The following is a 24,368-nucleotide window of genomic DNA, read 5'->3' as shown; positions in this document are numbered from 1 at the left end:
AGAAAATAAAACTGTAATCTTTAAAAAAAAAGAAAAAACAGAAATGATAAGTAGCTAGGAAAATATAGAAGACTACTTTTTTCTCATAAATTGTTTAAAATATTTATGACTGCTTAAAGCAAAATGTATGACAGTGTAGTGGAGTTTTCAATGTATGTAAATAAAATATATATGATTAACTCTAACATAAAGTTCAAGTTGGTGGACCAGCCATAGTGGCTCAGTTGATTGAGTGTCGTCCTGTGCACCAAAAGGTTACTGGTTCAATTCCCGGTCAAGGCACTTACCTACCTAGATTGTGGGTTTAGTTCCCGGTTGGAGCGCGCATGGAAGGCAACCAAGTGATGTTTCTCTCTCTCTCCCTTCCTCCCTCCAAGGACGTCCTTGGGTAAGAATAAATAAATAAAATTCTTTCAAAAAAAGTTCAGGTTGGTGGGAAGGGAAATATATTTGCAAGGTTTTTACATTTATAAGTGGCTTAATATTTGCTATAAGCAGATTGTGAAAATTATATATATGTATGTGTGTGTATATATATACACAGTATTTACACATACACATACATATATGCGTGTGTATATATATGTGTGGTTGACAGAATTAGACCAATGGCTAAAAAAATTATACAAAGAGATGTCCCCCAAAAGTCAACACTAACAATACTCAAATATGAAAGAAGACTGGAAAAGGAAAACAGAGGAACAAATAAGAAACAAATAATAAAAAAATAAAACAGAGCTAGACCCAAACGTATCAATAATCACATTAAACGTTAATAGCCTAAATATTCAGTGCTAGTCACAATTCTAAAGATATCCCCCTAAGATGCCTATCCCTGGTTAGTCAATCAAACTAATTTAGGTTCTGTGTGAAGGGACTTTGCACATGAAATCGATGTTACTAATCAGCTGACCCTAAGGTAGAGAGATTACCCTGGTGGGCCCAATGTAATCACATCATCCTTAAAAGCAGAAGAGTCACGCCCTGACCGGTTTGGCTCAGTGGATAGAGCGTCGGCCTGCGGACTGAAGGGTCCCGGGTTCGATTCCGGTCAAGGGCATGTACCTTGGTTGCAGGCACATCCTCAGTGGGGGGTGTGCAGGAGGCAGCTGATCGATGTTTCTAACTCTCTATCCTTCTCCCTTCCTCGCTGTAAAAAAAATTAATAAAATATGTTTTTTTAAAAAAAGCAGAAGAGTCAGCGAGATGAGGTAGAAGAGGAGGTAAGAGAGATTCAAAGAATAATAATAATTATTATTAGTAGTAATAATAATAATAATTTAAAAATCCAGCTAATGTTGCTGTCTTTGAAGATGGTTCCCAGGAATGTGGGTAGGCTCTAGACGAGAACCATCCCCAGGAATCAGCCAGCAAAAAAGCAGGGACAACAAGGAAACTTAGGTCCCACACGACATGGAACTGGATTCTGCCGACAACCTGAACGAGCCTGGAAACGGATTCTCCCCTAGAGCCTCCAGAGAGAAACGCGGCCCTGATGACACCTTGATTTCGGCCTGTGAGACTCTGAAGGAGAGAAGCAGCTTGGCCCGGGCTCCTGGCCCATGGGAACTGTGGAATAATAAACGGATATTGTTTCAAGTTGGAGTAATTGTTATCGGCAACAGAAAACTCACACACATTCCAATTAAAAGAATTGGAATTGACAGAATGGATACAAAGGAAAGATCCTATTTATATGCTCTTGGCAAAAGGAACACTTTATAAAAACCAGGTAGGTTGAAAGTAAATGAAAAGAAAAAAGATATACCATGGAAACATAAGTATAAGTAGGCTGGAGTGACTATTTTGATTTCAGACAAAATAGACTTCAAGGCCCAGAGTACTATGAGAGTTAGAGAGAGACATCTCATAATAATAAAAGGGACATGTATCAGGAAGACAATACAATTTAAGTGTGCATGTAACTAAAAAGAGATTAAAATACATGAAGCAAAAATAAAGAGATATGAGAAAAATAGACAATTCCACAATCATAGTAAAAGATTTTGAGAGCACTCTTTCAGTAACTGATAGAAGTGAACAACAAAAAAATCATAAGGACATAGGAGATCTGAACAACACTATCAACCACCTTAGTTTAATTCCACATTTATAGAACATTATATCCAACAACTAAGAAATACACATATTTTCAAGGGAACAAATTTAATTTACCGATATAGACCATATGCTGGGCTATAAAACACATCTCAATGACTCTAGAAGGATCAAATTCATACAAAGTATATTCTCTAACCACATGGAATTAAATTAGAAATTGATAATAACAAAATATCTAGGGAAAACCCAAATATCTAACCATTAAACAAACATTTCTAAGTAATTCATGGGTTAAAAAAGAAATTACGTGGGAAATAAAAAAAATGTTTGGACTGAATGATAATGTAACTACAACATATCAAAATTTTTGGGATAAAGCTAAAACCATGCTTACAGGGAAAAAAACAAACATGTAGTTGTGTGTATAAGTACATAATATGTATAAGTGTATGTGTGGGCGGGGAAGGGGGGATTATACAACACTTTACTTACAAAAATCTATCTTGCAGATTTTTCCAAAAAGTACAAATAGACTTTTATAAAGGTGAAAATTTTGTGTTATGTACAAAAATGAAACATAGTTCAATGTAGTTTTAATAATAAAGTAAGTGCAGGGCAAGTCACAGCACCTACCAGAAAGTCTTGCTTTCAGTCTTCTGGTGTTTCTCTTTCCTTCAGATTTCTTTTTTTTTTTTAAATATATTTTATTGATTTTACAGAGAGGAAAGGAGAGGGATAGAGAGTTAGAAACATCGATGAGAGAGAAACATCAATCAGCTGCCTCCTGCACACCTCCTACTGGGGATGTGCCCGCAACCAAGGTACATGCCCTTGACTGGAATCGAACCTGGGACCTTTCCGTCCACAGGCCGACGCTCTATCCACTGAGCCAAACCGGTTAGGGCCCTTCAGATTTCTATACATAAGCTCATGTTATTTTGTTGTTAATTTGTGATTTTTGTTACACCTAGTTTCCCCTTTATTGTAGTTTAAATACAACTGGAAATTAAGCAAGTAAATTGAGACTAAAAATGCAGAACCAATTTAAATGTATAAAACAATTAGTTCAGCCCGGCCAGCATGGCTCAGTGGATGAGCATCAACCCCTGAACCAAGAGGTAAACAGTGCAACTTCTAGTCAAGGCACACGCCCTGGTTGAGGGCTCCAAACCAAGTAGGGGGCGTGCAGGAAGCAACCGATAGGTGTTTCTCTCTCCCATCAATGTTTTTATCTCTCTACCCCTCTCCCTTCCTCTCTCTCTCTAAAATCAGTAAAAACATATTAAAAAAAAAAAAGATTAGTTCAAAACAAAAATAAAAACCTTTCTTACATTGGCTGAAACTAGATTCGGTTATGTCAACCCTGAAAAGTGCTTTTGAACCATAGTGCACTCTCGGAGAGCAAATGAAAAATTCTGCACCTTTAAAATGCACATTAAATTTAACTTTAGAAGTATAAAAGGAATTTATTGAGACTCTATAGTTACCAGATGTTAAATCTGTGACAGTGATTCATCTTCATACAACAGGAATTTGTTTAGTTTTAATAATGTTGCTACAGAAATTGTCAGCAGGAGATAAGGCAAAGCAACAGCAATCAATAAACCTTTTTCTCAGTATCACTGGGTAACTGCCTCTGTAATTTATCCTCAACAATATTATTCCCCTTGTTTAGAGAGCTCTACAAAATTATTTAAGGAGTAACATAGTTAAAGAGAAAAGAGTATTCACATTGATAAAGAAGCAACATACAGTTTCTCTATTAAATTAAATGGAAATGCTTAAACAATGCTGGAGAATTTCATTCTAAAACAAAAGTTTCCAAGCATCAAGTAAAGGTGAGAAATCTGAAAAAGTAAAAGTGAAGTACAATAATACATATCCAAAGTTTGTAGCGAGTTATGGTTGGCTCGGGATTTAAAAATTTGACGGTTTTCTCAATGTGAAAATGAGCGATGTGACATATGTTTTCATATAAAAGTAGCAGAAACATAAATAGTCTTAAGCGCTAAGAGAAATTACAGAAAAAGATGACTGTCGTAATAACAAATCTTTAACATGGATAAAGTGGATCATCTTGGGGAAAAGTGTCAGACAATACATTTTAAAAGAATAAAAACAGTTTCAGAGTTTTACACTTTGGAAGATAGATTATAATTTTGGTGCTAATGCAGTGAAATACTATAAGCTACAACAAAACTTGTAGTTATATAAAAACCATAACTAGGCTACACACACACACACACACACACACACGTTTAATCATAAAACATTGATTACTGTAAGCTGCGAAATGTTAATATAAACATATTAGAGGCCTGGTGCATGAAATTAGTGCGGGGGCAGGGGGTGGGCCTGTGCTCTCTCACAATCTGACACCCCTCGGGGGTTGCCAGGCTTAAACCAGCAGTCAGACATCCCTCTCGCAATCTGGGACACTGCATGCACCAGTGACCATACTTTTCATACAGGTGAAAGGCATCTTGCTGTTGTATGGATGGCTAGATTTTTTGCCCTGATTATAAATAGTAGTACATAACATGATCCTTCTGGGGCAGTAGTACCATTTTCCCCATCTTATGGGTGGAAAAACTGAAGCAGAGAGAAGTTAAGTCATTGGCTTTGTCACACAGTTTTAAGTGTCAGAATCAGGGCTGACCACAAAATGTGCCAGCCAGAGTCCATGCATGTCATCGCTGCATCATCCTGTGTTTTCATTGTTAGAGTAGCCTTGCCAGGTTTTAATTTTTAAATCTAAGAGACTGTTCCCAACATATAGGGTAGGGTCCCTAGGCCTGGACAGCGATCGATCAGGGCCATCTGTGGGGCAACTGGCAAGCAGGGTGATCGGGGGGGGGGGGTGGGGGGGGGGGGAGACCCCCGCTGGCACCCTCCGGCCGTCCCCGCCCCCTGATCACCACTGCCAGTCACTTCCTTCTGCAGTGGGGTGGGGGTGGGGGCAGTGTGCATCATAGCCACTGGTGTTCTGCTGTTCTGTTGATTTGCATATTAGGGTTTTATTATATAGGATATGTCATAGAGGTACTAAGTTCAATGAACCAATATATACAATTTAACAAGCAAAATTTTATAGATCTCACCAATAAACCTTCCCAATCCTTAAGAGCAAACTCTCCCTAAGAAACTTGAACAGGAAATATGAGAGAAACCGGAGCTCCACACAACCTACAGAGTATTTCTGTACCTGATGCAGTGTAACACTGGAGGCATGCAAGTCAATAGCGGCCAGAGAAGGAATTTGAGATTCTGAAAGGTTTTTGTTCTCTTTCCTCATTAGCCTGGAATTTCGAGCTGCACAAAAATAACCACAAGCACAGTGAAAAAAATAGACATTTTTATTAGTTTTTCACATTCTGTATCTGTCCCTTTGTAGGTATTACTTATTGTACATAAGTCTGAACATATTTTCATATATAAAAATGTAAAATTACTATGAGTTTTTTTATATTCTGTTCATTTAACATACATTTACGAGTTTTTGATATTCTGTTCATTTAACATACATGTATGAGTTTTTGATATTGTGTTCGCCTAACATACATTTTAAACAATGCAAACAAAAGGGCTGACAAGGTAAAAGCATTGTAAACATACCTACGCCTTCCAAGGCTCTCAGTTCAGGGAGATGATTATAGTTTAATTCAGGCAAATGCACATCTGTCTTTGCGTATTCTCTTCTTTTCTTATTTGCCTGAAGGAGGCTCTTTTCACTAGTGATCTAATATCATCAGAATGATTAACACAAATGAATTAGCTTCCAGGTAAACTGGGCTTGCCCCTAGTCTAACTACTATAGTCATAGCCTAAAATGTATGGATTTGAAGATCTGGAATAATACAATATTTGAAAAACATAAGTAACACACAAAAAACCATTTCACCTAGTTATCTCAAACCTCTACCTCAGTAAATGTATTAAAATTGCTAACAAGTGGATTACTGGTTGATAGGAGTTTCTCCTTCTCCCTCTCTCAGCCTTCAGGTAAGTCCTGGCAATCAGTAAAAGGTTAGCAGATGGGCATCAGGCCAGCAAGGTCAGGCCTTGGGACACCTGCTGAGCTTTTCAGCATATAGTTGCTTAATTCTGAGCAGTTTATCTGGCCAGGTATATCACATGTCCTAGGTTGTTTTTTGCTTTCCCAACATAATCTTGGTGCTCATTTTAAAAACATTTGTCCTTTTCCTGCTCCTCAGAGTTAGCATATGATACTATCTCCTAGTTACACAGTTTATTAAGTAAAGAATTACAACTTCAATTATTTTCCAAATCTTAGTATTATTACTTCATAGTTGATAAAGTCTGAGAAAATAATAAAGTGAAGAATAGTAGGAGCACTTCAACTCTGTACCTTTATGGATTTGACATTTTTCCGTTTCATTTGAGAATGACAGAAAGTCTGTATTCTTTTTTACATTTTCAGAACAGGTAATATATAGAGTGTGTGATTTTCTTTAAAAAAACACACACACGTATATATAATGAAATCATATATGTGTTTTTACATATGTTTGTATGTATAATGAAATATATACACAAACACATATAATGACAGTGTCAAGCTGTCATTGAGGTTCCTTGATGTCTCAAATTTAATATTCTCTGAATTATGCCACTCTGCCTCCCACAAAGTCTTCACGAGTTCCGGAGTGAGACTTTGAGTTTCTTTCTTTTGGATGTTTCTGTTTGTTCTTTTAATAGAATAAGTGCTAAGGCTCTTGGCTCAAGTCAGCTACAAAATAAAATAATTAGTTCAAAAAAATTATCTGCAAATGCAAACATAAATAAACAAATCCAAACTACCAGATTTACATATTCAAACAGTGGCAAGTAAAATACGTAAGAGATATTTATAATAATATATTTATTATTGATCTTCAACCTAGAAGTTGAAGAAAGTTTAGGTTTAGCTATGCTTCCATTAATTTGCCAGTGGATCTTCCCCCAACTAATCTTGACCTCCTTTTTTAATTGCCTGTCCCAAAGAAATATAAACAGAAATAAGATCTAAAATTACTAGCCAGTGATGGTTATGCAATGCCTGAAAGAAGGCTGATTTCAATTCCAGAAAAATGGTATTGAGCCAGCTATTTGGAAAAGCCTAGCTGAGCAAAAGAATCTTCAAAGCAGACTTGGAATGTAAAACACAAAATATCCACAGAGAAATCAAAAAGTAGGCTATGTCAAAAGGAAAGCACGATGGGTACAGATATTGCAGTCTAAGAAAAACTTAAAAACAAGCAAATATAATGTCTAGATCATGAGAGATGAACAAGAAAGGCTATAATTTTCAGCACTGAGGATAATGAAAGAAAATAGAGAAGGAAAATTTGTGAGAAAAATACTTTTTTGGGAATATGTCCATACCTCCCTTTCCCTGGAAGAATTCATTTGCATTTCTTAAGCAGTTTCAATTTGCTAGACACTGTTCGAGGTGTGAGTGAGAGCAGGGAGGAAACAAAGCACAAATCCCGGCCTTGGAAGCTTACATCTTACTGAGGGAGACAGACAATATATAAAAGAATGTAGAGGATGTCAAATATATATAATGGAAAAAAACTAAGCAAGGTGAGAGGATAGAAAGTAATGGGAGGCAAAATGAGTTATCATATTAGGGAAGACCTCATAATAAGGCAGTGATGGCGAACCTATGACACGCGTGTCAGAGGTGACAGGCAAACTCATTTTTTTGGTTGAGTTTTCTTTGTTAAATGGTATTTAAATATATAAAATAAATATCAAAAATATAAATCTTTGTTTTACTATGGTTGCAAATATCAAAAAATTTCTATATGTGACACGGCCCCAGAGTTAAGTTAGGGTTTTTCAAAATGCTGACACGCCGAGCTCAAAAGGTTCACCATCACTGTAATAAGGTTTCATTTAAGCCAAGGAAGAGAAAAAGCAAGTTTTTTGGATTATCTGGAGACTGTTCCAAAGTAGAGGAAGAAGCAAGTGCAAAAGCCTAAATGTTGCAGCATGTCTGACTATGTTGCAGGAATAACAAGGATATCAGTGTGGTTGGAATAGACTGATCAAGAATGAGAGTAGCTGTGAATGGGACAGAGGGATGGGGACTTAAAGACTCAGCAAGGACTCGGGTCTTTACTCAGAAATGAAAAGCCAAGGGCGGGTTTTGAGTGTAAGAGTGATGATGATTTAACTTTAAAAAGAAGTTATCTTGAGCATTAAAATGTTCCTCTGAAGCTTCAGAAGACATGTGAACCTTCTACATGCTTCTATTACAATCTATGCTTTAACTTGCTGATCCTCTACTAAACCAAGGGTTCCTTGAAGAGAAAGATTGACTCATTCATCTCCAGTGTTTTATACATAACTAGAGGCCTAGTGCGTGAATTAGTGCACAGGTGGGGTCCCGCTGGCCCAGCCCCAATTGGGGTGGATCGGGGCCGGGCCTGTTGGGAGGAGGAGATGGCAGGAGGTTGGCTGGCTGGCCTGCCCCGATTGGGGCCTGATCAGGGCTAAGCCAGCTTGGGGGAGGGGCTGTGGGCGATTGGCCAGTGGCCCCACCTCTGATTGGGGGGGGGGGGGCTACTGGGGGCAAGGCCAGCCGTGGGAAGAGGCTGTGGGTGGTAGCCTGGCTGACCCGCCCCCAAATGCAGTGGGGGGCTGATCAGGGGTCAGCGGCCGGGGGAGGGGTTGTGAGAGATTGGCCAGCCAGCCCCACCCCTGATTGGGGGGGGGGGGGCGATTGGGAGGCAGATCTGGCTGGGGAGAGGGGCTGCAGGTGGTTGGTCAGCTGGCCCTGCCCCTGATCGGGGTGGAGGGGGCTGATCTGGGGTGGGGTCACATTGGGGGAGGGGCTGCAGGAGGTTGGCAGCCGGCCCCAGCCCCTAATGGGGTAGGGGGGGTGATCATGGGTGGAGCCGGCTGGGGGGAAGGGGCTGCGGGAGGTTGGCCAGCCAGCCCCACTGCCCCCATCAGGCCGGATCACTGGCCGCAGTGGGCGTCATAGTTCCAGTTGTTACGGCATTCCGGTCACTGGCTTTTTATATATAGAGATAGGTAATCAATAAATATTGGTTAAATGAAGAAACAGAATACTTTTCCCAAAAACCTAGTGTGGGTGAGATAAGACCATTTATCTTCTCTACTCTAAAAAAAAAACTGATCACCAAGCATTAGGTTAAGAAAATTTACTGTTGCCTAAAGAATTAAAACAGATGTCATTTCAATAAAATCTTACATGTTAAGTTCCAGATTGAGATTAATTTCTAAAACTGACTTAAACGTTAAGCCTTTCACATTTATGATTATGGCAGGCTGGGAAGATATATGCATAATTAAGCTTCCATTTTATGATTTGTCCCCAAATAAAAATCTCAGTTCTTCCCCATTATATTTAATATTAACAAAAGTCTAGAAATTACTTAGTTTGTTCTTCTACCACTGAGAACAGATCACTTACTGGTTTGGTCATGTTAATATTATAAATGCCTGGTGGAGTCTGTTGGTTTGGTTTAACAAATGGAATACAATACTTCTTGGTCTTCTCATCCACTCTGTAACAACAAGGACAAAAATATTAAGTTAGAACCAACAGTAATTATTTTTCAAGCACAAAACCAAATTACATAGCACCAAGTGACATGCAGTTTAATCAGCATTTAATGCCTATTCTTAAAAACACTATGTGCACAGATCCGGTAAAATATTCTGTCCTACACTCCTGCCTCCTACCCAGTCCCCAACTCCAACCAAATTACCTTCCTTTAAGCAAAATTCCCAAAAGGAGCTTCTTTGTATCACTAAATGCCTGTAGCCATACAATGCAGAAACAGACCTTGAAAATCAATTATCTCTTTTGTTATGACAACCTCCTTTCATGTTATTAGAATAAATAGCTGTAGATTCTCTTCACCTTAAACAGTACAACCCTACTTTCTTAGGACTCAGGTTAATTTTTTGACCAAATGCTAATAATCGTCATTATATAGACCAAAAAGTCTTTTAAAACAGCAACCTGACAAGAATGAACAATATCCAAAAGCCTGAGAGTAAAACAATGGGGCTGAATTGACAATGACTTACAAATTTGCAAATATATCCTTAAACAACCTTTTGTTCTTATTTTCTTAATTCATACCTGTAACTCTGAACTCCTGGGATAGTCCCCATTCCAGAATTAATACCAGGAGCTAGTGCAGAAAGACTGTGTGTAAGTGGAGGAATAGCCATGCCTGGATTCCTTGTGTGGTCCACACTGCCATTGCTGCAATCTCTGAGGCTTGTTGAAGGCACTGCTTTGATGTGGCTAGACCCGTTGTCATGGAGACAGCTGACATTTGAAGCTCGACTGGTTTTTTCAACTTTTTCTCCATCAATTTTTGACCCTTTTATCTTTAATACTCTAGAATCCTTAATTTTGGGATCAGCATTGGAATCCTGAGGAATAATAAAAATGTTAATAACATTAATGATATGAGGATAATGAAAAATCACCTCTACCTATAAAGTACTTGTCAACTAAACCAGAATTCCACAGACATCACCTTTTTGTGGCCCTGTATTTTTTTATCTACCTATGGAATTAAAATTAAACCCAAGATTCTTGGTCAGACATTTATTTTGAATAGAAATGCAATTTACACTAGCTCTGATGTATACAGGGTGGGGCAAAAGTAGGTTTATAGTTGTTCATATGAAAAATAATACAGTAATTAATAAATAATCATACAAGAATAAACTGTTTAGCATACTCACACCTGTAAACCTATGTTTGCCATGCCCTGCACACCTCAGATTTACATGAGACATATATCTAATTTATAAATATTTCAGTGGGAAGAAATGTGGAAGAGAAATCAAGCATGCCCACCTTTGTTCTTATATATGTAGAGTCAGGAAACACAAAATTGAAAGTCTTTTCTTTTGATTCATGTGAGGAAACAGGAGTGGTTGGTGGTGGATTTGAATTACCTTACCAAGAACCAATTCTAGATAACATACCAGGAAAAGTAAACTTCAAATAAATTGAATACCTAGATTTCAATTTTAAAATGCTCTACTTTATATAAAATTCTAACAATGATATTTTCTCTTCTATCATTTAAGGGGAAAAAATGGTGTGCATGTGTGTTTGTGTCCATGTATTGGTATGTGGATATTCACCTGTGTCTATACGTTCTTGAATGAGAATGATTTCCTGCACAGTCTGGTACACAGTAGGCACTCACTATACGATATGTTAAGATTTTTTAAACAGATAATATCTATAGAAAAGATACATTTTTATAAAGAAGCTAAAAGTTAACTTATTCCCCATCAGAAAATAATTTAACCTTTTTTTACCCTCCAACATAATAAATTTAATATTAAATTTATTATACATTAAATATAATAGACATCAAAACATGGACACTTACCTGTACCACAAATGTGCTTCTCTCCTCACCTAAAACATCATCTTTTTCCTTCTCCTTCTTTCTGTTTTGGGATTTTTTAGATAAAGAAATATTTCTGGCATCTTTCTGTATTTTTAACTGTAGTTCCTGAGAGAACCTACATAAAAATACATTTGTCAACAAAATAAAATTGTGTGAGACAGATATCAAGGGGAAAAAATGGTTTTCAAGATATCTATTTTTAAAAATTGAGTACTAAACTAGATTGTGTTATTGAAAATGAGAAAAATTATGGCCTACATTAGCAGTTCTCAAAAGGTAGTTTGTATACCCCTGGGAATCACTAAGAACCTTTCCGGAGGTTCAAAAGGCCAAAGCTATTCTTAAGACAAAGATGACTTCCTTTTCATCCTGTTAACATTTGCGCTGATGAAAGCAACAGTGGCGCCGAACTGCACTAACAGTCACTGTATTCTTCATAGCCAACATTCTCAGTTAAACGAGAGAGAGAGAGAGAGAGAGAGAGAGAGAGAGAGAGAGAGAGAGAGAGAGTTGTATTTAAGGGTGTCCCTGATAAAACAGTAAAAAAAGTATTAATTTTATTAAATCTAAATCCTTGAACATATGCCTTTTTCATATTCTGTGTGACAATATGGGAATATGCAAAAAGCACTTCTGCTGCACACTGAAGCACAATGGTTATCTTAAGGAGAGCACTGAGTGATGGTTTGCGATACAAACTAAACTAGCCACCTGTTTCTTGGAACAGTTTTACTTGAAAGACTGACAGAAGAGCTGTTGTTATTCATACGTTCTCTTTTAAAAAGTGAATGAAGGAGCTTGTCACTTCAAGGAAAACAACTGGTATTTGTGTCAATAAAATTCAAAATTTTATGCAAAATTAGAATTCTGTTAAATTTATATCCACTACTGTGAGCTGAGCAAATTCCCAATATTTAAAGACTTTTCTGATGAGACAGAATGTGGCTTTTTGAATGTGGCATAATGAAATAGGTCAACATTTTAAAGATCTGTATAACAGCAAAACAATATTTTCCAAATGGCTAACGTATGTTATTACAAAAGTATACATGGGTAAAGGACCTATTCAAAGTGTGAAATTTTAATGTAACCGGGTAAAAAAAAGCTCATTAATGTGGTTTCAGATTCCACAACCAATATTTAAGAACTACCACTGTCAGTGTTAGTATAGCATCAAAGTTTTTGGTATGGGATCAAAGAAGAATGTGCACAATTATTTTAAAAAGCTAGTAAAATATTCTTCCATTTCCCAACAACATATTTGTATGAGGTCAGGGTTTCTTCATATATTTCAAACAACACAACATATCACAATTACTGAAATTAGAAGCAAATATGAGAACCCAGGTATCTTTTAGTAAACTAGATATTAACTAGACTTGTAAAAATATAAAGCAATGTCATTACCACTCATCTCACTATATTTTTGCTTTCTCAGCTATACTAATTCCAGTAGCTCAAACAGCATAAGAGAACATGCCAACAGCTCTGGCACCCACACATTTGGCACACCAAAGTCTCCAGCACATCAGCAGTGTCAGCAGGGTCACAGGACTGGGTGTGGTAAGAGTTTGGCAACAACAGGAAATGGCACCTTTGCAAATGCATCAGCACCCAAGACGATGGCATCATACAACTGGTAGCAACATAGAAACCAGTGACCTGAGTGGTGCATGTTACCACAGGAAGACAGGAATAAAAGCAGGAAGTGACTGCTTTGTGGAAACCAAGAGCCCTAAGTTAGTGAGTACAGGGGACCACTCCTACAAATTCCTTGGCTGCTAAGGATGAAGGGAGGTAGGGCGGTAAATATATGCGATCCTATCAAAGTAGCTGGCTAGAGAAATACTGTCTGTTACTATTATGAAGACCTTATTTCAACTCTAGGCTGGGGTGACCTGGAAAACATGAGCCAGTACCATACCGTTCAGCAAATCCATCCATACGAAAGAAATCGTGGTGCAGGAGCTCAGCACAGAAGGGCCTTTTGTCTGGATCAATATGTAAGCATTTCTGGGGGGGGAAAAACAACCCATGTAGCTCATATTTTTTTTTAATCTAACCACATTGAAATGTCTAAACATAGAAAATACATCTTTATAGTCATGAATTTAAATATCTATGATAAATGATAAAGAATAAATCACAAATCTAGACAATGACCAAAGGTTGCTAATATCACAAAAAGAAAGACCACCAGACATTCTGATCAAGCTCTAGCTCTATGAATTTATAAAAAATACAAGACACAGAGGAACATATTAAACTATTCTATATGGGAAATTCTAAGGGACAAACAACCTAGCTTCTTCAACAAATAATTAGCAAGGTTTAAGCAGACAAAACAAAAAGAGATGAAGATGAGTTTGTAAATTAAGAATCTTAAAAAAAAAAAAAAAAAAGATAACTAGCCCAGTAATGTGGCTCAGTGGTTGAGCATTGAACCAGGAGGTCACGGTTCCTTTCCGGGTTACAGCACATGCCCACATTTCGAGCTCAATACCCAGTAGAGGGCATGCAGGAGGCAGTCAATTGATGATTCTCTCTCATTACTGAGGTTTCTATTTCTCTCTCCATCTCCCTCCCTCTCTGAAATTCATAAAACATTTTTTAAAAAAAGATGTAACCTCCTTCAAAAAAAATAAGTTAACTGATTGATATGTAGACTCTATGTGAATCCTAATTTAAACTATAAAAAGAAATTATGAGAAAGTCAATGAAAGTTTGAGCATTGATTCAATGTTTTATGATATTAAGGAATTATGGTGAAATTTTAAAAGTTAAAGCCCTTGCAGAATGGGAGGGAAAGGACCTGCTCTGTGCTTATTATTGTGCTAGATACTTTACACGGAAGATTCTATTGTAATGCAGGGCTTGTTCTGATTAATTGAAACCATTCGATGTTAGTAAAAATACAAGGGACTCAATAAGTAGCTTTAAATGAACAAGAAAAGTTCTACATATAATTAAGGTATTTTAAGTGAAAAAATATAATATCTTCAATTTGTTTCAAAATGCTCCAGAAAAAGGTGCTGAGGGTGTAGATAGATGATAAAGATTGTCTAGAGGTTGTTAATTGTTGAAGCTAGATGACAAGTATGCAAGGTTACATTCTATTGCTATTCTTTCTTTTCTGTTGAAAATTTCTGTAACAAAATGTTTTAAAAGTTATATGATTCTACTATAAGGGCCATAAGTTAGACAATAATTTTATTTTTATTCCCTTTAAATCTCTTTATAGATTGATCATAAAGCAGGTTTCAATGAAAAATATTTGCATGTGTTAGAAGATTATATAGAAAACTAGAGGCCCAGTCCACGAAACTCGTGCATTGGGGGAGGAGGGGCCTTAGCCCAGCCTGCACCCTCTCACAGTTCGGTAGACCTTGGGGGATGTCCGCCTGCCAGCTTAGGCCTGCTCCCACCACCGCTGCTGCACTAGCCAGCCATGAGCCCAGTTTCTGGCTGAGCAGCACTACCTCTGTGGGAGTGCACTGACCACCAGGAGTGTCTGCCCCCTGGTGGTCAGTGCACGTCATAGCAACCAGTCGTTCCACTGTTCAGTCAATTTGCATATTAATCTTTTATTATATAGGATTAGAAACGTGTTATTCTAAGAACTTATTATAATTAGTTATAAACTCACTAAACTTCTTTTAAAAATATTTTTTTATTGATTTCAGAGAGGAAAGGAGAAGGAGAGAGAGATAGAAACATCAGTGATGAGAGAGAATCATTGATCAGCTCTCCTGCACACTCCCTACTGGGGATCGAGCCCACAATCAGGGCATGTTGCCCTTGACCGGAATGGAACCTGGGACCCTTCAGTCTGCAGGCCAACACTCCATCCACTGAGCCAAACTGGCCAGGGCTCACTAAACGTTTTTAATGAGTTATATAGAAACCTAAAAAAAATAAAAATAAATAACTTAGATAAATGTTATGTGATCCTGATGTTTTAGAGATACTTATTTAATCAATACTTTAGGACAATCCTAACTAAAAAGAATTGTTTTGAGCTAATAATTCCAAAATGTCCATGTTTAAAGACAATTTGATACATTGAGACTCTCCCTAATATCTACCTCAATCAAACACAAGGCAAAGGTGGTGATGATTTGCAAATTAGCCTCAGCAAATCCAGTGGCTAAGCAAAAGTCCCTTTAACAATAAACAACAGATCACCTCTCGGCCTTTTGGCTCAGATCAAGTGCAGTATCTATTCTTATTGGTTTAACAATACACCGCAAATCATGATCCTATGCCCTATAATTTAATTAATTTTCCTGCTACTCTGCCTTTCTTTTTATTTTCTTATCCTATTTTTCTTTTCCACTTAAGCAAGGTTTACACTTTAAATGTTAAACATTAAAAACATCTCTATGAGGATGTTTTCACACTTAAAACAAGCTAGATAACACTAAATGATTTCTTAGGTGAAATTTTCAGGTCTTTATCTCTGAAGTCTTCCCCCCAAAACCCCCACACACACTCCATATACACAAAATTGTTGACCTAAATGATCAACTAAACAAGAAAAAACATAAGAGAAAGCCAAGTCTCCGAAATATAAATTCCCTGTCAGGAAGTGAAAGAAAAAGTATGGTTACCTTTGCTAAATCGATCACAACTTCAGGGAGCTTGGGATAGCGTCTTTCAAGAGGTTCCATTTCCTTGATTTCAGGCAACCTTACTCCCGCAAACGCAGGGTTTTTATAAAACAGCTCCTGGTGCCTTGGAATGAGGTTACCTGGAGGTGAGGACAGCACACATCTCTGTCATTATACATCATGAGAGTAATAGCAGAGACAGGTGATGTGGAGTAGAGAAAAGAGTGGGACATGCTTATGGAGTTGGGGCTCTCGCTGCAAAATCAACCGAAAACAGTGCTCTTAATGAAAGTTCATATGCCAGTAAACATAGAACTGAAGACATGAAGGAGCATAGGAAAAGGAGGGGCAAAGCTTTTATAATTTTTTAAAATATATTTTTATTGATTTCGAAGAGGAAGGGAGAGGGAGAGAGAGACTGAAACATCAAATATGAGAATCATTGATCTGCTCCCTCCTGCACACTCCACACTGGTAGGGAGCCCACAACTCGGGCATGTGCCCTGACCAGGGATCGAACCATGACCTCCTGGTTCATAGGCTGATGTTCAACCACTGAATCACTCCGGCTGGGCTATAATGTTTAAATATAATTACCAGCACTTCATTTGTAACACCAAAAATCATAAAAGTGCCAACTAAAATAATGAAAATATGGTCACAATCTAATCTAGATAAATCAGTCTTACCATTTAAGAATTTAACTTTTGGTCAACGGATTTTATAATTATGTTCAGGTCTGATTTTAACACTTTTATCTTTTTTAACAACTTCAGTACCTATCTGAGCATGAAATATATATGAAACCATTACACTGTTTGTTGAATTTCTAACCTGAAAACTTAAAATCCAATAGTTAAATAGCCCCCAAGTATTTTACCATTTTTTCGATTTTCCAAGCTCTGTCTCCCAACAATGAAGTTAATATTTCAATAAATGTAAGAATACTGTGATGATCTAGCGTTGACATTCCATCCAAAGCACTAACAACAAAAGTCACATCTGCAACAAGATTAAACTACCTTGGAAGCCTCTGTATCTCTCAATTTAAAGGTGGGGATGAGGGTATAGTTATATTACACCAAATGCTTGTTGATCCATAGGTAATAAGCAATCATTTGCATCCTTTCTATGTGTGACTGAATGCAAAAGTGCAGAGAAATATATATAATTTTATATATACACACACACACACACACACATTTATATATGAACATTTCCTATTTGCTTCCTACCTTGTACAATCAATGCAAACAAACAAGCAAGCATAGGAGGAAGCCTCTAGAATTGAAAATGCAGATGTGTAATCTTACCTAAACACGTCATAATATGATATAGTTGATCAATATCAGAATCTCCAGGAAAGAGGGGCTCCCCCATGAGCATTTCGGTTACCAGACAACCAATGGCCCATATGTCAACAGCTCTGAAAGAAAAGCAGTGTGGTGTAAAATTGGGCCTCCTTACATGTTTACTGTGACTGAATCTGCTCTGCATATTACTACTAAATATTTTAGGCATTGAGAATAGTAGTGGCAGGCTTTAAATCACCTATAAACTTAAAGTACTAATTCCCAATTTTATGTAAGTCAGATTTCCAAAAGCTTTGATCATATGACATAGAGGGAAAGGGCTTCTAAAAAGTAATAGTTATGTGTCCTTTATTCTGAAGATAAGCCTTCTGGGTTTTCATTTAGAACCTATTCATTCTTTGTTTGCACATAATTCTAGCAAGTTAATTAGTCTATCCCACCATACACTGAAAACTACCAGAAGGAGGTGGTCGTTAGGGACACATACAGTAACAAGAAGGAGAATTGAAAGCTAATAGAGAAAAAAAAATAGAAAAACTGTCTTTAAAATCAGTTGTAAGAACTTAAAGAATATTCTGGCATTATTAGCATAAGGACAAGTAACTTGAAATTTCTCAAGGTCATAGCTATATTATAAAATTACATAAAGGTTACAGTATGACAGTAAAAGGAGAACTTAACATAATCAAGAAAATATTAAATGATATATACTCTGAAAACAGAAATTGTAGAAAATATTTTTAAAGATTTCTATAAAAGCAGTAAAAGTTACAATCCCATCTTCTTTGAAGAATTTATTTATGGAAATAATTATATTTTTAAAACATTTCACCAAATTATTTCTTCTCTGAGCCTTGTCCACTCACCTCATTCCAATAGTTTCAAACTTATCCAATCCGTATTACCTCTCTTTACAAGTGAAATATAGTATACCTATTTCTGAACCACTATATATATATAAAAAAAAAACAGACTACTTACTTACCTTGATTTCCCTATCTTTAAAATATTAGTATAGTAACCCCAAATTGTTTCACAAGAATACTTAAAGAGGAAGCACCAAAAATTACAAATCACTTTGTAAAGTCCCCTAAATTCAAAACTTCCTTCCAGTGTTAGAGGAACTTTTTTTATATTAGAAACACATTAGTGCCCCCCACACCACCACATGATGTCTTACTTGCCATACTTCACATCACCAACCAATAGTTCTGGAGCTCTGTACCATCGGGTTGCCACATAATCAGTGTAAACCTCCCCAGGAGCTGCCAATGTCCGCGCAAATCCAAAATCACATAACTTGACAACACCAGACTGGGAGACTAATATATTCTCTGGCTTGATATCTCTGTGTATGATCTAAGACAAAAAAACAACAACACACACACAACAGAGAATGACATATATTGGCACATCAAGGTAAACAAATTAATTATGTTTTTAGTGCCTGCCATGTGCAGGGCACTGTTTTTGTCCCTATAATGAATAGAAATAAAAAGCATACTAAATTCTTCCTGGCTTTAAAGAACCTGAAATCTAGTTGGGAAAAAAATAACATTTATGCTAAAAATTTTATATAAATAATCAAAGATACTCGATTATATATATATATATATATATATATATATATATATATATATATATAATCAATTGTTCTATTAGTCACTGCTCTCAAGATTAAGAGAATAAAGCTGTAATTGAAGATTGGGTAATCAAGGAAAAATGTTATGAAAGGGGTGGGCTCTAAGGTAGGAATTTAATGTAAGTATGACCTGGATAAATGTAAGGGCAATCCAAGTGAAGGTAACGAAGAGAACAAAAGAATGAAGAGAAATCGATCAGGAGACTAGAGAAATGATACTTCTACAGTACAGGTTATATACTAGGGAGGAAGGATGTCTCAACTGCCAGTCTGAGGTCTGAGCTTCTGTCAAGGCCATGGGAACCCATGGAAGTGGTATGACCAATATGATGTTTAAAGATGTTGGCCATAGCCCTAACAGGTTTGGTTCAGTGGATAGAGCGTCGGCCTGCGGACTCAAGGGTCCCAGGTTTGATTCTGGTCAAGGGCATGTACCTTGGTTGTGGGCATATTCCCAGTAGGGAGTGTGCTGGAGGCAGCTAATCGATGTTTCTCTCTCATCGATGTTTCTAACTCTGTCCCTCTCCCTTCCTCTCTGTAAAAAAATCAATAAAATATATTTTATTTTAAAAAAAGATGTTGGCCATAAATAAGCTAAATCAGAGAGGGACTAGGGGCAGGGAAAAGAGCAGTGGGACACCTATGAGGCAATAAGGGCCTAAACTAGACTGGTGCTTGGAGGAATGGAAAGGAGGAGACATAGTTTATAAATATTTTAAATCAAGCATCAATAGAGCTTAGGAAGTAGTCTCAGATATTTCATTTAAACCTGGGAATCTAAAAGAATTAAAAAGCTTAGAAAAAGTTAGTTTTGATGGAATAATTGGTAGTTCACTTTTAGCCATAGGGGCCTTTATGAGGATTGCTGAGCACCCAAGTGGAGGCATTCTTCAGGCAATTAGAAATGTAAAGAGGGTCGCCAGGACAGTGTGGCTCAGTAGCTGAGCATCAACTCAGGAGGTCAGGGTTCGATTCCTAGTCAGGGCACATGCCCAGGTTGTGGGCTTCATCCCCAATAGGGAGCATGCAGAAGGCAGCCGATCAATGATTCTCTCTCATCATTGATGTTTCTCTCTCTCCCTCTCCCTTCCTCTCTCTGAAATAAATAAAAATATGTTTTAAAAAAAGAAATATAAAGAGGGTCAACAAGGTCAGTGGTTAAGATTTGTAAAGGAGAAAATATGAACACTGGGAGACAATACTAAAAATTCTACAGCTAGGCAAAACAAAATATTAGACCTAATTCTCTAATACAAGCAAACAGTATTTTGAAAAAATGCCATATATATATATATATTTAAACTCTTTCAGGGGACCAGCATCTTAAATGGCAATATGCCATTACTGAGCATTTTGCAGAGGATATCAACTGCTATTACAACCATGCAAGCTCACAGGGTCAACCCCACATCTACCGTTAGCATCTATTACTTTTATAATCACACAAAAAATGTCATTTAAAATATTTTGTAAAACTGGAAGAATAATGTGTTGAGTTATTCATTTGGTACTTTGCGCCATTTTACCTAGAGGTGCTTTTATTGATACTCAAAGGATATAAAATTACTGTGATAGACTACAAGCTAAGAGCAGGGATCTTTTTTAAAAAAAAAAAACTTTATTGTTGAAAATGTTACATATGTCCCCTTTTTTCCCCATTGACATCTTCTAGCCCACCCTTATCCCTTGCCCCAGGCCTTCACCACACTAATATGTGTTACCATGGGTTATGCATATATGCATACAAGTTCTTTGGTTGATCTCTTCCCACCCATCCACCCAACCCGCCTTCTCTCTGAGATTCGACAATCTGTTCCATGAAGAGCAGGGATTTTTTTACTTCACAACTCGGCAACAGAATCTGAACTAACATATACATGGATCCTTGGGTGAATGCATTTGTCAAAACTCATCAGTTAGAATTTGTGCATTTCAATCAGTAAGTGTCACCTCAAACAAAAGCAAAAAAATATTAGACTCTAGTTAATATACATAGCCAAAGTATTTAGAGTTGAAGTGTACTGATATCTGTAATTTACTTACAAATACATAAATAAGACATTAATAAATAGATAAGTATATTAATAAAGAAAATATAAAAAAATATTAACAAATCTAGAATCTAGGTGGTAGATTATATGGGTATTCATGGCACACTCTTTTTATTTTTCAGTATGGTATGGCCTAAACTTTTCATAATAAGATGGTGGGGGAAAGAATACATGTATTATGACACATGAAAATTGGCAATATCAAAGTAACAGTTCATTTCTATGATTTTAACTGGTCTAAACTTTAAACAAGTATCTCATTAAATTACGGTAAATGACTGGTGCCTGGAGAGTCAATAATTGGCAAAATAATTATTTAAACTAAATACTTACATTGTGACTATGACAAAATCCAATTCCATTAATAATCTGAAACAAATACTTTTGAACAAGCTGGTAGTCTAGTCCATTTGGAAAGAGTTCCAAGTCATCAAGAATGGTATGGTCAACAAACTCAAAGACTAGGTACCATCGTTTTTTTTTCTTACACACCTCCAATAGATTCACCAGATTTTCATGCCTCAGTTGCTGTTATAAAAAAAATGCAAAATAGTTTTTACAACATCAAATGATTAGCAATTAGTGACCATCCAAAATAGATCTTAGCATAAAAAAGACATATAAATAAAATGCATGAACAGTATAAATTGTAAATGTATATTCTGGTTTTTAAATTCTAGTTAAAAGACCACATTGCTCTGTTGTCCTCTCAGGGAACACAATAAAACCAATAAGGAAAAGAAATGTAACTTTATCTCTGATGGAACTAAGTAGGATCTATGACCCCTTCCCACCACAAATGAGGTGAAACTGCCAAATGTAATCAAGGTCAAACAGGAGTGTAGGAAGATACCAAAAGATTATCTGTGGCCACAAAGCTGGCAGAGCAGAGTTCTCCTAAGTTGGTGACATACCCTGAAAAGGAAAAACAACAACTACAACAACAACAACAACAACAACAACAACAAAAACCAACCCAAACCTTCTTAAATATAATGGAAACAAGGTTGCAGAAAACAAAACTAACTTATGCTGATTGTAATTAAGACAGTTGTGACCTGAATGGAAAAGGAAGACATAGTGACTGGAGAAGGTATAAGGGCGGGGAGTGGCGGGGGGGCGGGGGGTGGTGGTCGGGGGTTTCTTCTGGGGTTATTTTCGTGTTCTCTTACTTGATTTAGATGGTGGTTACATAGGTTGTTCAGTTATTTAAATCCATAGAGATATATTTTTATGATATGTATACTTTCCTATATGTATATGTCAATAAAAAGTTGAAAGAAAAAAAAGATCCAGACATAAAAGAACAAACTTAAAAAAGAGCAGCAATTGGACTGACAGCTGACTTATCAAGAGCCATAATTGAAGCTAGAGGACAAAACAATGTTATTTTCATTTTGTTGAAAGAAAATAATCGCCAACCTAAAATTCTATCATAGCAAAAATATCCTTCATGAATAATAACAAAATAAAGACATTTTCATGCAAACTAAAATTGAAATGTTTTATCTTCAATATTTCCTCACAAAAGGAAATCCTAAACAAGAAGAATGGAAGAGATCACAGATAAATAATAAATGCAGAAAGGAAGGAAAAACAAAGAAAGTGGTAAAAATAAAGCTAAATAAACATTTAAAAATAATTACATCTTATGATGTTTAAATAGCATAAAAGGTAAAAGGGAATAACTAGAGATGATTATTGCAAGCTTTGGAAGAAGGATAAAATTACTGGATACTGTTAGACTTTAACAAATGTCTAGGATAACCACAAAATGAAACAATATATAATTTTCTAATTATTTGAGGAAAATAAAGGAATGATAAATGTAATCAATCCAAAGACAGAAAGAAAAAAGAAATACAGAACCAGTGAGACAAATAACATATATTAAGGTGGTATATTTATACCTAAATATATCAGAAACTATATTACATGTAGATGGACTAATTGTTCCAATTAAAATACAAAGATTGTCAAACAGGATGAAAGAAAAATGTAACTACATGTTCACAAGAGACACATCTAAACAAGTACTGAGATGGGGAGCCAGGCAGAAGAGGGTAAAGGAAGGAAAAATGGGAGACTTCTGTAATACTCTCAACAATAAAACAAAAATGGAAAAAGATATACTATGCAAACATTAACCTAAATTAAACTAGTGTAGCCTTATTAGTTTCAGCCAAAACAGACTTTAAGAAAAAACATTACTATAATAAAAAGTTATTTCAGCCCTTGCTGGTGTGAGTCAGTGATTAGAGTGTTGGCCTATGCACAGCCTGCACATGGGAGGGTCTTGGGTTCTATTCCCGGTCAAGGGCATGTGCCTGGGTTACAGATTCTATCTCCCTCAGGGCACATGTGGGGGGCAATAAATCTATGTGTCTCTCTCACATTGATGTTTCTTTCTCACATTGATGTTTCTCTCCTTTCTCTCCCTCCCTTCCACTCTCTCTCTAAAAAAAAAAAAAAAAAAAATCAATGGAAAAAATATCCTCATTCCTTAGGTGAGGATTTTAAAAAAGTTATTTCATGATGATAAAAGATTTGATTCAGCATGCAGATATAATAATTCTAAATATAAAATATTAATAATATGGCTTTTCTACTTGTAAAGTTAAACCTTAACTGAACTAAAATAAAAAAGGACAAATCAATAATCACAGATTTTAACATATTTCTTCTCAGTACTGGACAGAACAAGCACACACACAAACAGAATTACTGAGAATTCAGAAGATTTAATCAATGCAAGTAACAAAAGCTAATTTAATGGAATACTTTTCAAGTACATGAGAAATTTTTTGTTGTTGTTTAGTATATTCTGAATCAAAAAGCATGTATCAAGAAATTTCAAAGGAATAACATCTTACATAGTATATACTCATATCACAGGGCAATTAGATCAAAAGTAAAAAACCAGGGAAGGAAAATCTAAAAAATTTCCAAATATTTGGAAATCAAGGGAAATAAAATAGTTTGAACTGCTAACCAAAATTTCTGCAATACATACCAAACTGTTCTGAGAGGGAAATTTATAACTTTAAATGTGTAAAGGAGGCAGGGGGAGAGGCTGGAAATAAAAGACATTAAGTATGCAATCAACAGGTTAGAAAAAAAGAACTACAAACTAAACCCTCCCAAAATAAGTAGAAGGAATGAAATACTAAAAAACTAAAATGAAATAGAAGAGAAATAAATAATATAGAAGATGAACAAAGCTAAAAGTTGGTTCTTTCTAAAGAAAAATAAAATTTAATAAACTT

At 36.3% G+C, this 24,368-nt stretch overlaps 1 protein-coding gene across 4 annotated transcripts in view; it reads right to left on the bottom strand.

Annotated features, from left to right (window-relative positions):
• The window catches only part of CDKL2 (cyclin dependent kinase like 2), a 31,290-nt gene that overhangs the window by 2,869 nt on the left and 4,053 nt on the right, over positions 1-24,368 (bottom strand). For 2 of the 4 annotated variants that reach the window (XM_081088864.1, XM_081088865.1), the window contains 11 exons: positions 21,436-21,630; positions 18,590-18,768; positions 17,410-17,522; positions 16,097-16,236; positions 13,411-13,499; positions 11,466-11,601; positions 10,187-10,485; positions 9,509-9,602; positions 5,677-5,800; positions 5,267-5,373; positions 1,438-1,569 (listed from right to left, as the gene is read on the bottom strand). In XM_081088864.1, the coding sequence (XP_080944990.1) occupies positions 1,438-1,569; positions 5,267-5,373; positions 5,677-5,800; positions 9,509-9,602; positions 10,187-10,485; positions 11,466-11,601; positions 13,411-13,499; positions 16,097-16,236; positions 17,410-17,522; positions 18,590-18,768; positions 21,436-21,630 (1,608 nt within the window). The remainder of the gene's footprint in view (positions 1-1,437; positions 1,570-5,266; positions 5,374-5,676; positions 5,801-9,508; positions 9,603-10,186; positions 10,486-11,465; positions 11,602-13,410; positions 13,500-16,096; positions 16,237-17,409; positions 17,523-18,589; positions 18,769-21,435; positions 21,631-24,368) is intronic. The other 2 variants (XM_081088866.1, XM_081088867.1) reach the window with 2 other exon arrangements.

This window comes from Myotis nattereri (genome assembly GCF_964212035.1).
Source record: "Myotis nattereri genome assembly, chromosome: 1".
NCBI lineage: Eukaryota > Metazoa > Chordata > Mammalia > Chiroptera > Vespertilionidae > Myotis > Myotis nattereri.
This window is presented reverse-complemented; position numbering and strand designations above follow the sequence as displayed.